Source organism: Coregonus clupeaformis, chromosome 4 (assembly GCF_020615455.1).
Source record: "Coregonus clupeaformis isolate EN_2021a chromosome 4, ASM2061545v1, whole genome shotgun sequence".
NCBI lineage: Eukaryota > Metazoa > Chordata > Actinopteri > Salmoniformes > Salmonidae > Coregonus > Coregonus clupeaformis.
Window position 1 is genome coordinate 24,057,102 of NC_059195.1, and position 14,476 is coordinate 24,071,577.

The 14,476-nt window shown below is 42.9% G+C and overlaps 1 protein-coding gene across 2 annotated transcripts in view; it reads right to left on the minus strand.

Annotated features, from left to right (window-relative positions):
• Positions 1 to 14,476, minus strand: part of LOC121556407 (tissue factor pathway inhibitor) — a 55,494-nt gene that overhangs the window by 19,501 nt on the left and 21,517 nt on the right. Inside the window, exon 2 of one of the 2 annotated variants that reach the window (XM_041870325.2) lies at positions 2,173 to 2,373. In XM_041870325.2, coding sequence (XP_041726259.1) covers positions 2,173 to 2,373 — 201 coding nt within the window. Of the gene's footprint in view, positions 1 to 2,172; positions 2,377 to 14,476 lie in introns of both variants that reach the window. The other variant, XM_041870317.2, reaches the window with a different exon arrangement.

Genomic DNA, 14,476 nt, shown 5'->3' on the forward strand with positions numbered 1-14,476 from the left:
CCCAGTCTTGCCAATAGATTTGGCTGATAATTTGATAGAAAAACATCCAGGTTTCCTCTAAATGGCACTGGGTGCATTATGGGAATGTGTTTGGGAGTAAATGTTTGGTCTGACAGTCTTATGAAAGTGAAAACAACGATTGCGTTCCTCCCAAAACCATAAAGCACTAAAACTATATTGCTTATTTGAACATATGATAGGACACTGGGAACTACCTACTATCATTCAATAAAACCTGCATTCCAAAGCAACTACGTCGATGATGTCATTGTGTTTATTGTCTCAAAGATAATGTCTAATCTATTTTGATACGTTGGTAACACGGCTGATGATTGTTTTGAAGACTCAAACCAATAACATAGCAACCAGGGAAGAAGTTGACCAGGGAACATACAGTTGAAGTCGGAAGTTTACATACACCTTAGCCAAATACATTTAAACTCAGTTTTTCACAATTCCTGACATTTAATCCTAGTAAAAATTCCCTGTTTTAGGTCAGTTAGGATCACCACTTTATTTTAAGAATGTGAAATGTCTGAATAATGGTAGAGAGAATGATTTATTTCAGCTTTTATTTATTTCATCACATACCCAGTGGGTCAGAAGATACATACACTCAATTAGTATTTGGTAGCATTGCCATTAAATTGTTTAACTTGGGTCAAACGTTTCAGGTAGCCTTCCACAAGCTTCCCACAATAAGTTGGGTGAATTTTGGCCCATTCCTCCTGACAGAGCTGGTGTAACTGAGTCAGGTTTGTAGGCCTCCTTGCTCACACACGCTTTTTCAGTTCTGCCCACAAATGTTCTATAGGATTGAGGTCAGGGCTTTGTGATGGCCACTCCAATACCTTGACTATGTTGTCCTTAAGACATTTTGCCACAACTTTGGAAGGATGCTTGGGGTCATTGTCCATTTGGAAGACCCATTTGCGACCAAGGTTTAACTTCCTGACTGATGTCTTGAGATGTTGCTTCAATATATCCACATTATTTTCCTTCCTCTTGATGCCATACATTTTATGAAGTGCACCAGAAAAGCACCCCCACAGCATGATGCTGCCATCCCCGTGCTTCACGGTTTGGATGGTGTTCTGCGGCTTGCAAGCTTTCCCCTTTTTCCTCCAAACATAATGATGGTCATTATGGCCAAACAGTTCTATTTTAGTTTCATCAGACCAGAGGACATTTCTCCAAAAAGTTTTGGAACAGTGGCTTCTTCCTTGCTGAGCGGCCTTTCAGGTTATGTCGATATAGGACTAGTTTTACTGTGGATATAGATACTTTTGTACCGGTTTCCTCCAGCATCTTCACAAGGTCCTTTGCTGTTGTTCTGGTATTGATTTGTACTTTTCGCATCAAAGTACATTCATCTCTAGGAGACAGAACGCATCTCCTTCCTGAGCGGTATGGCAGCTGCATGGTCCCATGTTGTTTATACTTGTGTACTATTGTTTGTACAGATGAACGTGGTACCTTCAGGCGTTTGGAAATTGATCCCAAGGATGAACCAGACTTGTGGAGGTCTACCATTTTTTTTCTGAGGTCTTGGCTGATTTATTTATATTTTCCCATGATGTCAAGCAAAGAGGCACTGAGTTTGAAGGTAGGCCTTGAAATACATCCACAGGTACACCTCCAATTGACTCAAATGATGTCAATTAGCCCATCAGAAGCTTCTAAAGCCAAGACATCATTTTCTGGAATTTTCCAAGCTGTTTAAAGGCACAGTCAACTTAGTGTATGTAAACTTCTGACCCACTGGAATTGTGATACAGTGAATTATAAGTGAAATAATCTGGTCTGTAAACAATTGTTGGAAAAATTACTTGTGTCATGCACAAAGTTGATGTCCTAACCGACTTGCCAAAACTATAGTTTGTTAACAAGAAATTTGTGGAGTGGTTGAAAAACGAGTTTTAATGACTCCAACCTGTGTATGTAAACTTCCGACTTCAACTGTAGTAAAGGAAGTATATACTATAAAAGGTACATATCCGAACAAAATGTGTATGCTTGCTTCAGCCGTCTAAATAAAATAAAATAACAAGTGTCTCTCTGAATATGCAGAATGTTCCCTGGTAGAAAAAGGAAGGATTTTCCACATATCAACTGAGGCACATTTTCACATTTGACCTGCAGAGAAATCAGAGAAAGGGTCCAACAACTCACCAGACACTAGGCACATTCCCTCACACGCTTCCAAGGTCTCAAAATTGTTGGCGTTGCCTCTGCAGCCACTGAACTCGAAGGCCTCGCAGCGGCCCGTGTCAATTTCGAAATAGAAGCGCTCCTTTAATGCCTTGCAGGGCCCTTCATCCTTCTTTAGGGCGCACAACTCGTGGAAAATGAAAAGCTCGGGCTGGGCTCCATCTGCTATGAAAGGAAGAAAGCCAAAGTTGGCATACAGTCATGCACAGTTCCACAGAATTCATGGAAATGCTCTGGTGTAATTTAGGTCAGCGCTGTACTTTAACCTGAGGCTTTGGACTAGGTTAGAACATGTCTCTGGTACATTCCAAACGACTCCAATTTTAGTGGTTCAAGACCCCTCGCTGCGTTCTGATAAATTATTTTACATTACAGCCTCGCTGGTAACTCTCAAAAATCCTGTATAGAATTCAACATGTTCAGAATTCTCAACTGCACCACCTATTTAGACGGACTTCCAGTAAGTGCCCTCAACAACAAAACCCTAAAAAAATGTAGCTGTGACTTTCACAGTGATTTATAAATGCATTCCACCAAACACATGCATTGCATGCCATGTGTTCTACAAAACATGGGAACAGATGAGTTGGAATAGTATCAAAACACTGTAGCATCTTCACAGCAAGATGTTAAATCACCATCTCAGTCTGGGTCTAGATTCAGCCCGCGGGGGGAGTGTTGAGTGACAGCCTGCTTTCCAGTGGGTGGATCACTTAACCTTCAACATCTGCCAACATGTGCCTTTTCTACACTGTAGATCAGGTTAGTTGGCCCCTCTGGTTATGTTTAAGGCTACCTTCTATCATATACAGCCGGTCACATATAATGATATAAACAATCGCAATGTGACAAGTTCGATACTCATCTATTTTATTTCTAAAACTTCAATAGTCATCCAGTGTGTGTCACTTTGTTTGTGAGGGTTGTTTTGATAGCAAACAGCCTGACAACTATTAAATGCTGCGGGATTCCCTGCCCAGCAACACCTGCAGACTCCACAGCCCCCACATGCTGCCCAGGCCCCAGCCAGCCCACAGCAGGTCAGCCGAGGCTGGGAACACTAATCAAATACTCCCGGCAAACTCAAACCTCCGGGTTTATGGCGGTTTGCTTTTGCAGGGGAGATTAAATGTTTTCTGAGCATGGTTCCAGATATTTTTATTTACATTCCTTTGTCCGGGCAGATAAGCAGAGAGAGAAATGGCCCTTCCAGGGGATAATTACACAGCAGACAGGCAATCCACATTCTGTCTTCGTCTCTGTACCGCTAAGCCCTCTTTGGCTGTGTAAACATGTATCTGTCCTTAGACTCCCTAAACAAACTGCACAGGGCAATAATGACAAGTTCAGACTGTTTGCCTTGTCTTTCCCTCAAAGCCCACACAGCACCACCCTGGGTGCAACAGCAGTCACTTCGCTGTTCAGTCCTAAGATGTATGAAAAGTAAAAGAAGGGAAAAAGTGACTGCTCATTTGTTCAATCGTACTTGTGTTAAGTGGACACTGTGAAAACAGCTTGTTTTATTCGAAGATGTGTAATAAGTGAGGACAAGTCTTCCCAAAGAGGATAGAGAAAACAGAATGTTCCTATTGATTTTATCCGCCATCTGGTGAGGCCAAGAGAAATACTGTACAATAGTCAGTGTGTTCTTCGTTCACTTATTGTCCAATGTCCAGCCTTGCTAATGTGGGCCATCCAAAAAACAACACTCCTAGAGACAACCATATCGCCTCAAGCGTTGGGCAACTACAAACTTGATCAGATTAAAAAAAAAAATCATTGTTATTGCACCAGACACTATTTTCCATAAAAGGATGATCTTAGAAACTTGACAAAAGTTAGCCTTGGTGCACAGTAACTGTAAACAAGTTGTGTTCTACCTAATCAACTATTCATTATTTGAAATAAAACAGAATTGGACATATCGTGAAACTCAAGTGAAACTTCACCAAAATACCTAATTTGACAGTACAGTGCATACATAAGTTATTTTTCAGTCCCCTTCTCACTTCTCCCCTTCCACCCTCCCTCTCAAAGTATGTCTGCATCTCAAGAGTGGACCACTGCGCCCTTGCACTGAATGCCAATGAGTTGGGGCTATTTATGTTAATCTTCCCACAATACATCAACAAAAGCCTGGATGACGCCAACCAATAGATCAGCATTTTCAGCTCACCCCAAAATATGTACTGTGGAGGCTGGCGCAAAACGTACCAACACATTTTTGGCCTCTTAATTTGGATAATGAGCTGAATTACTCCATGCTGGTGGTGTGCCTAGCTTCTTGGTAATGCAGAATACGGGCAGGTTGCCCCGAGTAGAGGCTCAGTCGTGGCTTGTTTAGAGAAATGTCAGGGGGAAGGCAGCGTTGATTTCATTGAGATGGGAGACTTGACATTTGTCAGGCCTGAAAAACAAACATCATTCAAGATCGACAGTGTGAGGGCAGACTACATTATAATCCCATAACATGATAGGTTGAAGAAGATCAATTAAAGGTGTGTCCAAGTGATTGTTCCAAGTAGTTCCAAGTCCAAGTTAGTCACCGTTATCTTAACAAAATTAATCGTGTGGATGAAGACGTAAGTCTAACGATAGTAACACATGAGTCAGCGATTATGTCGTCCTTATGACGGAGGGTTCAAGTGTCACCACAATTTATTTACGTGACCAAATGTTGAAAGAGAGGTTTTCACCCTAGTCATCAGGTAGGCAGAGTTGGGTGTGATCACTGTAACGACAGTCTATAAAGTAAAGGGCACATCATCCCTGGCTGTGCAAACAAAGCCTGAAAAGATACCAGGCCATGGTCATTTCCAATGAAAGATGTATTCCCAAGATGTTTGGTTCTGCTTTCCCTGTAAGGTTGAGAGAGAGAGAGAGAGAGAGAGCGAGAGAGAGAGAGAGAGAGAGAGAGAGAGAGAGAGAGAGAGAGAGAGAGAGAGAGAGAGAGAGAGAGAGAGAGAGAGTGTGAAGTCGAGAGAGCAAGACAGAAAGGGGCAGAGGAGAGGCAGGAAGAGAGGCTCAGAAATAAATAGGTTACAAGGATCTCTCACACAAATTAAAGGATAGCTTTCAAAGGCGACTAATTATGACCTCATAATCACAAGCATCCTGTGGTTGCTATAGAAGAAGGCTTATCTCACTTCACATTAGAGATCAAAGATGCCTCAAGCACTTTCATAACCAGAACCAAAAAACAGATCCAAGGAGCCTGGGTGAAGTGTTTTCTACATGGAGTGCAGTGTTACCACTTCCATTGATATTAAGTGCTTGGCTCTCCAAGAGGCTCTCAGAAAAGCAAGATTCATTAGCAGATGCCCTAGTGACCTCTAAGATCAAACCCATTCATTTCTGGCTTGTTTGCTGGAACTGCAAGGAAGGCTTTGCTTAATTTCCTAAAAGCGTACACTGAAACCTATGAATTTTAAATTAGTGTTGATCAGACAGTTTCTCTCTCTCCCTTAGCGACAACTAGGGATGCAATAACAGATGCAGATGTTGTAACTACTTCACTCAATAACGTATCCTATTTGTCCGTATTGGGACTGAGTTTGGATTCAATGCAGGTGGTCTTTAGCGCAACTGATCTACGATGATATGGCATCCCCAGAAACTTCCCTGACAAGAGGCAGAAAGAGTTATTTGTGGCATCGCTGGAAAGGATGACCAGTGAGTCACACAAAGGAAGGGACTTCGATGACACCAGTCGATGAGTATCTCGTGTGGAAAATCAATATGCTACGTTCGTAAGGACATTTATAGGGCATATTGAAATCCTTCTTCACCCATTATTATATGCTGAACAAAAATATAAACGCAACATGCAAAGCGTTGGTCCCATGTTTTATGAGCTGAAATAAAAGATCCCAGAAATGTTCCATATGCACAAAAAGCTTATTTCTCTAAAAATGTTGTGCACAAAATGTTTACATCCTTGTTAGTGAGCATTTCTCCTTTAGCAATATAATCCATCCACCTTACAGGTGTGGAATATCAAGAAGCTGATTAAACATCATGATCATTACAGAGATGCACCTTGTGCTGGTGACAATAAAAGGCCACTTTAAAATGTGTAGTTTTGTCACAAAACACAATGCCACAAGTTTTGAGGGAAAGTGCAATTGGCATGCTGAATGCAGGAATGTCCACCAGAGGTTTTGCCAGAGAATTGAATGTTCATTTCTCTACGACAAGATCTATCTCAAACGCCATTTTAGAGAATTTGGCAGTACGTCCAACCTGCCTCACAACAGCAGACCACGTGTAACCACGCCAACCCAGGACCTCCACATCTGGCTTCTTCACCTGCGGGATCGTCTGAGACCAGCCACCCGGACAGCTGATGAAACTGTGGGTTTGCTCAACCGAGGAATTTCTGCACAAACTGTCAGAAACCTTCTCAGGGAAGCTCATCTGCGTGCTCGTCGTCCTCACCGGTGTCTTGACCGAACTGCAATTTGGCGTAGTAACCAACTTCAGTGGGCAAATGCTCACCTTCGATGGCCACTGGCACACTGGAGAAGTGTGCTCTTCACAGATGAATCCCGGTTTCAACTGTACCGGGCAGATGGCAGATAGAGTGTATGGCATCGTGTGGGCAAGCAGTTTGCTGATGTCAACGTCGTGAACAGAGTGCCCCATGGTGGCGGTGGGGTTATTGTATGGACAGGCATAAGCTACGGACAACTAACACAATTGCATTTTATCGATGGCAATTTGAATGAACAGAGATACCGTTACGAGATCCTAAGGCCCATTGATGTGCCATTCATCCGTCGCCATCACCTCATTCTTCAGCATGATAATGCACTGCCCCATGTCGCAAGGATCTGTACACAATTCCTGGAATCTGAACATTTCCCAGTTCTTCCATGGCCTGCATACTCACCTGACATGTCACCCATTGAGCATGTAAGGGATACTCTGGATCGACATGTACAACAGCGTGTTCCAGTTCCCACCAATATCCAGCAACTTCGCACAGCCATTGAAGAGGAGTGGGACAACATTCCACAGGCCACAATCAACAGCCTGAGCGAAAGAGATGTGTCGCGCTGCATGAGATAAATGGTGGTTACACCAGATACTGACTGGTTTTCTGATCCACACCCCTACCATTTTTTTAAAGGTATCTATGAACAATAGATGCATATCCGTATTCCCATGTGAAATTCATAGATTAGGGCCTAATGAATTTATTTCAATTGACTGATTTCCTATGAACTGTAACTTGTAGCATGTTGTGTTTATATTTTTGTTCTGTGAAGTATTGTATGCAAGAGAGAGAGAAGGTAAATGTGTTTGCATACAGAGATTGTTCTACATATAGCTGCGGAAATCTAATTAGCATAATCAAAACATCCCCATAAAAATCTGTCAGAATAAGCTAGAGATACAGTGGGGAGAACAAGTATTTGATACACTGCCGTTTTTTTGCAGGTTTTCCTACTTACAAAGCATGTAGAGGACTGTCATTTTTATCATAGGTACACTTCAACTGTGAGAGACGGAATCTAAAACAAAAATCCAGAAAATCACATTGTATGATTTTTAAGTAATTAATTTGCATTCCGCAGAGGTAGGGGGGCTAGCAGGCCAGAGGTGGATGAACGCAATGCCCTCATTTGGGTGTAGGGACTGATCAGAATCATATGTGGGAACTCCTTAAAGACTGTTGGAAAAGCATTCCAGGTGAAGCTGGTTGAGAGAATGCCAAGAGTGTGCAAAGCTGTCATCAAGGCAAAGGGTGGCGATTTGAAGAATCTCAAATATAAAATATATTTTGATTTGTTTAACACTTTTTTGGTTACTACATGATTCCATATGTGTTATTTCATAGTTTTGATATCTTCACTGTTATTCTATAATGTAGAAAATAGTAAAAATAAAGAAAAACCCTTGAATGAGTAGGTGTCCTAAAACTTTTGACCGGTAGGGTACATCTCGGTTGTTATGCTCTAGGACACCCACAGGCCTCACAAAACTTGTCTGAAGGTGCCCTGGTACCAGTTGAAAAAATTGAATGGAAGTACAGTATATATGGAGACTGTTTAGTGCCAAAAATAAGGGGTTAAATACATGGGGGATAAAAATCCTGATCTTTCTAATATCTCTCAGATATAGGACAGACACTTCAGAATAAACTTCCTTTTGTTTTGTTGGGGGGGGGGACTATCTGTTGTTCAATGTAGTGAATATTTTATTCAATGTGTTTGTATGGGCTAGGGCTAACCCCATTTGTATTTTTTTATTTTTTTATTTATTTAACCTTTATTTAACCAGGTAAGCCAGTTGAGAACAAGTTCTCATTTAGAACTGCGACCTGGCCAAGATAAAGCAAAGCAGTGCGTTTAAAAAGAACAACACAGAGTTACATATGGGGTAAAACAAAACATAAAGTCAAAAAATACAACAGAAAATATATATACAGTGTGTGCAAATGTAGCAAGTTATGGAGGTAAGGCAATAAATAGGCTATAGTGCAAAATAATTACAATTAGTATTGACACTGGAATGACAGATGTGCAAGAGATTATGTTCAAATAGAGATACTGGGGTGCAAATGAGCAAAATAAATAACAATATAGGGATGAGGTAGTTGGGTGGGATAATTACAGATGGGCTGTGTACAGGTGCAGTGATCGGTAAGGTGCTCTGACAACTGATGTTTAAAGTTAGTGAGGGAGATAAGAGTCTCCAGCTTCAGAGATTTTTGCAATTCGTTCCAGTCATTGGCAGCAGAGAACTGGAAGGAATGGCGGCCAAAGGAGGTGTTGGCTTTGGGGATGACCAGTGAGATATACCTGCTGGAGCGCATACTACGGATGGGTGTTGCTATGGTGACCAATGAGCTAAGATAAGGCAGGGATTTGCCTAGCAGTGATTTATAGATGGCCTGGAGCCAGTGGGTTTGACGACGAACATGTAATGAGGACCAGCCAACAAGAGCGTACAGGTCACAGTGGTGGGTAGTGTATGGGGCTTTGGAGACAAACGGATGGCACTGTGATAGACTACATCCAATTTGCTGAGTAGAGTGTTGGAGGCTATTTTGTAAATGACATCGCGAAGTCAAGGATCGGTAGGATAGTCAGTTTTACGAGGGCATGTTTGGCAGCATGAGTGAAGGAGGCTTTGTTGCGAAATAGGAAGCCGATTCTGGATTTAACTTTGGATTGGAGATTCTTAATGTGAGTCTGGAAGGAGAGTTTACAGTCTAACCAGACACCTAGGTATTTGTAGTTGTCCACATACTCTAGGTCAGACCCGTCGAGAGTAGTGATTCTAGTCGGGTGGGCGGGTGCCAGCAGCGTTCGATTGAAGAGCATGCATTTAGTTTTACTAGTGTTTAAGAGCAGTTGGAGGCTACTGAAGGAGTGTTGTATGGCATTGAAGCTCGTTTGGAGGTTTGTTAACACAGTGTCCAATGAAGGGCCAGTGGTGTCGTCTGCGTAGAGGTGGATCTGAGAGTCACCAGCAGCAAGAGCGACATCATTGATATACACAGAGAAAATAATTGAACCCTGTGGCACCCCCATAGAGGCTGCCATAGGTCCAGACAACAGGCCCTCCGATTTGACACATTGAACTCTATCTGAGAAGTAGTTGGTGAACCAGGCGAGGCAGTCATTTAAGGCTATTTAGTCTGCCAATAAGAATGCGGTGGTTGACAGAGTCGAAAGCCTTGGCCAGGTCGATGAAGACGGCTGCACAGTACTGTCTATTATCGATCGCGGTTATAATAATGTTAGGACCTTGAGCGTGGCTGAAGTGCACCCATGACCAGCTTGGAAACCGGATTGCATAGCGGAGAAGGTACGGTGGGATTCGAAATGGTCGGTGATCTGTTTGTTAACTTGGCTTTCAAAAACTTTCGAAAGGCAGGGCAGGATGGATATAGGTCTGTAACTGTTTGGATCTAGAGTGTCACCCCCTTTGAAGAGGGGGATGACCACGGCAGCATTCCAATCTCTGGGGATCTCAGACGTTACGAAAGAGAAGTTGAACAGGCTAGTAATAGGGGTTGCGACAATTTCGGCGGCTAGTTTTAGAAAGAAAGGGTCCAGATTGTCTAGCCCAGCTGATTTGTAGGGGTCCAGATTGTGCAGCTCTTTCAGAACATCAGCTGTCTGAATTTGTGTGAAGGAGAAGCCGGGGGGCAAGTTGCAGCGGAGGGTGCAGAGCTGGTGGCCGGGGTAGTGGTAGCCAGGTGGAACGCATGGCCAGCCGTAGCAAAATGCTTGTTGAAATTCTCGATTATTGTAGATTTATCGGTGGTGATAGTGTTTTCCTAGCCTCAGTGCAGTGGGCAGCTGGGAGGAAGTGCTCTTATTCTCCATGGACTTTACAGTGTCCCAAAACCTTTTGGAGTTAGTGCTACAGGATGCACATTTCTGTTTGAAAAAGTTAGCCTTTGCTTTCCTAACTGCTTGTGTATATTGGTTCCTAACTTCCCTGAAAAGTTGCATATCGCGGGGGCTATTTGATGCTAATGCAGTACGCCACAGGATGTTTTTGTGCTGGTCAAGGGCAGTCAAGTCTGAGGAGAACCAGGGGCTATATCTTGTTCTTAGTTCTGTATTTTTTGAATGGTGCATGTTTATTTAAGATTGAGAGGAAATTACTTTTAAAAGAACAACCAGGCATCCTCTACTGACGGAATGAGATCTATATCCATCCAGGATACCTGGGCCAGGTCAATTAGCAAGGACTGCTCGCTAAAGTGTTTTAGGGAGCGTTTGACAGTGATGAGGGGTGGTCGTTTGCCCGCGGACCCGTTACGGACGCAGGCAATAAGGCAGTGATCGCTGAGATCCTGGTTGAAGACAGCAGAGGTGTATTTAGAGGGTAAATTAGTCAGGATGATATCTATGAGGGTACCCATGATTACGGATTTAGGGTTGTACCTGGTATGTTCGTTGATAATTTGTGTGAGATTGAGGGCATCTAGTTTGGATTGTAGGATGGCCGGGGTGTTAAGCATATCCCAATTTAGATCACCAAGCAGTACGAACTCTGAGGATAAATGGGGGGCAATCAATTCACATATGGTGTCCAGGGCACAGCTGGGGGCTGAGGGGGATCTGTAGCAAGCGGCAACAGTGAGAGACTTATTTCTGGAAAGGTGGATTTTTAGAAGTAGAAGCTCAAACTGTTTGGGCACAGACCTGGATAGTATGATAGAGCTCTGCAGGCTATCTCTACAGTAGATTGCAACTCCACCCCCTTTGGCAGTTCTATCTAGACGGAAAATGTTATAGTTGGGGATGGACATTTCTGAATTTTTGGTGGCCTTCCTAAGCCAGGATTCAGACACTGCTAGAACATCAGGGTTGGCTGAGTGTGCTAACGCAGTGAATAACTCAAACTTAGGAAGGAGACTTATGATATTAACATGCAAGAAACCAAGGCTTTTACAGTTACAGAAGTCAACAAATGATAGCGCCTGGGGAGTAGGAGTGATACTGGGGGCTGCAGGGCCTGGGTTAGCCTCTACATCACCAGAGGAACAGAGGAGGACTAGAATAAGGATACGGCTAAAGGCTTTAAGAACTGGTCTTCTAGTGCGTTGGGTACAGAGAATAAAGGGGGCAGATTTCCGGGCGTTGTAGAAAAGATTCAGGGCATTATGTACAGACAAGGATATGGAAGGATAAGAGTACAGTGGAGGTAAACCTAAGCATTGGGTAACAATGAAAGAGATACTATCACTGGAGGCACCGATTGAGTCGGTCTCCGCGTGTATGGGGGGTGGGACAAAGGAGCTATCTAAGGCAGGTTTAGCTGGGCTGGGGGATCTACAGTGAAATAGCAATAAGCAAAAAGCATAAAGCAATCACAGGTGTAATTTGGAGAGCTAAGACAACAGCTGGTAATGGCGACACAGTTTGGGCTGAGGCTAAACATAAACAGGATGCGGTACCGTAAAAAAGGAACAGTCCAGCAGGCATCAGCTGTATAGCTGAGTTATCATATGGTCCGGTGAACAGCAATAGGATAGTTCGGAGGTAGTTCGGGGGCTGCTAAAGCACTAGCGAGCAAGAGGCCACGGCTAGCATGTGCTAGCGGGCCACGGCTAGCAGATGGAATCTTCGTGGTCGACGTCGTAACGGGAAGCCTGTTGTAACCACATCAGACGATTTCGTCGGCAGACCAGTCGTGTTGGATCGGCGGGGCTCCGTGTCAACACTAGGTGGTCCCGTCCGGTTGTCAGAGAGGTAGATAGCCGGGAGATGGGCCTGGCTCAAATCTAGCTCAGGCTGATTAGCCAAACCACAACGGCAATTTTGTTGCAGCTCGCTGGTAGCGATGAATCCGGTGTTAAAGGTCCAGTGATTCAGTGATTCCGGCAGAAAAAACGATATGTTCTGGGTCGATAACGCGCTGTGCAGACAGTGCAGACTGGGCGAATAATAGTCCAGGCTAGAGCTGGCTGGTAGGTGGTGCAGGCCACGGACAATGGTGAAAAACCGCTAACGGTAGCTAATAGCAAGTAGCTAGTTAGCTGGCTACTCCCGTCCGCTAGACTGAGAGGTAGATAGCCGGGATATGGGCCTGGCTCTAGGCTAGCTCGAGGCTAACTGGTGCTTGCATCGGGGGCAGTGGTGATTAGCCAAACAGCAACATCCATTCGGTTGCGGCTAGCTAGTTGCGATCCGGTGATTAATGTCCAGTGATTAAATTATTCCGGCAGAAAAATCCAATGTTCTGGATGAAATACCGCTAACTGTGGCTAATAGCAAGTAGCTAGTTAGCTGGCTAGCTAGTTTCAACTGGAGATTTTAGATAAAAGGTAAGTCAATAATAGAATCCGTTCCATATTGAGTGAGGCGGGTTGCAGGAAAGTATATTTTGTAGAAGGATGAAAAGTCTGATAGGGAAATATGTACGAAAAATACAAAAAAACTGGGTATTTACAGGCTATTTACAGACACACAACAAAAACTAGACTGCACTGCTACGCCATCTTGGTTTACTCGACTGGTCGATTGTTTGGTCGAAAGGCTGTTGGTCGACCAAGTATTTGTTAGTCGAGCAGTTGGAAGTAAAACTTAATTTCTCATCTACAATGTTTGTTAAGTTACCATAATTTCTGTTAATGCATTCAATATATTATTGTTACAGTCTTTTACTGTTCTCATTGTCGGAGTGGACACATTGTTTGCAGAGCGCACAACCTATGCTACACTTGTGAGAAACAAGTTTTGTTTTATTTCATTCCATTTACGAGTTATTAATTTATTAATTATGTTTTGTTTGGAGAGCTCTTATCAATATTGAGTAAGGATGCGCACCTGATTACGCATAGAAGTAAGCCTAGGCTAACTGGTCTGCGCGCAAATGTAGGCTTATAAATGTGCCCATTTGGGGATCTGATAGTATTTCTGATTGTCTTAACTCACCACCACTAATGAGCTGTGGAGCTTCTCAACGTAATTTAAACAAAGTCTGTGTTTACATCCATTGTGAATGACAATAGTTCCTCAATGTAGCCTATTTGAAAAATCTTTCTAGCTCTCTCCCTTTTCATAACTACCCGGTGAAATAAATTAAATAATGTCATGCTCTGATCCGGTGGAAGCGTCATAAAATAGGCCTACCTGATTACTTCTTATCCCTTGCACAAATAGCCTTCAGCTGTGTCTGTCCAGAGCTCAGGGCACGGGAAACTCTGAGGGTTCAGGATATTTTATACAATGTTGCAAGTTTGTTAGAGCAAGCTTCAGGCTGGACCAAGTTGATAGTTGATACAATGTTTCAAGTTTCTTGCAGACAGGCCATGCGTAGCCAATGTGATTTATTTTCATCAGGATATTTTATGTAGGCTATTTTTACATAGTTGGCAATATGTTACTTTTAGATCTGTATAATTTTCATTTAGATTTTGATATATTTCTTATTAACCAATTAACAATGATTTTGAGATAGGAAGACTTTATTATAAAATAAATGAAACAAAAATGTGCATAGTAAAATTATAACTGGCATGCAGATCGGCAGAAATTGTAACATAAATTGGCACTCCAACTGGAAAAGGTTGCTGACCCTTGGTGTAGCCTATTTCCAGCAACTTCGGGAGCATAATGGCAGAATCTGTGAAGGCCAGCAGCAGCGGGAGGAGGTGGTTTGGGAACAGGTTTTTTTCTTCTGGTTTGGCTATCTTGATCTCTGGCTCCCTCTTGAATCATTTGTGTCTTAATTATTTAATCACAGTGTGCTTAAAGCATCAGACAAGCTCAGTAGTCTACATTTATTTATTTTA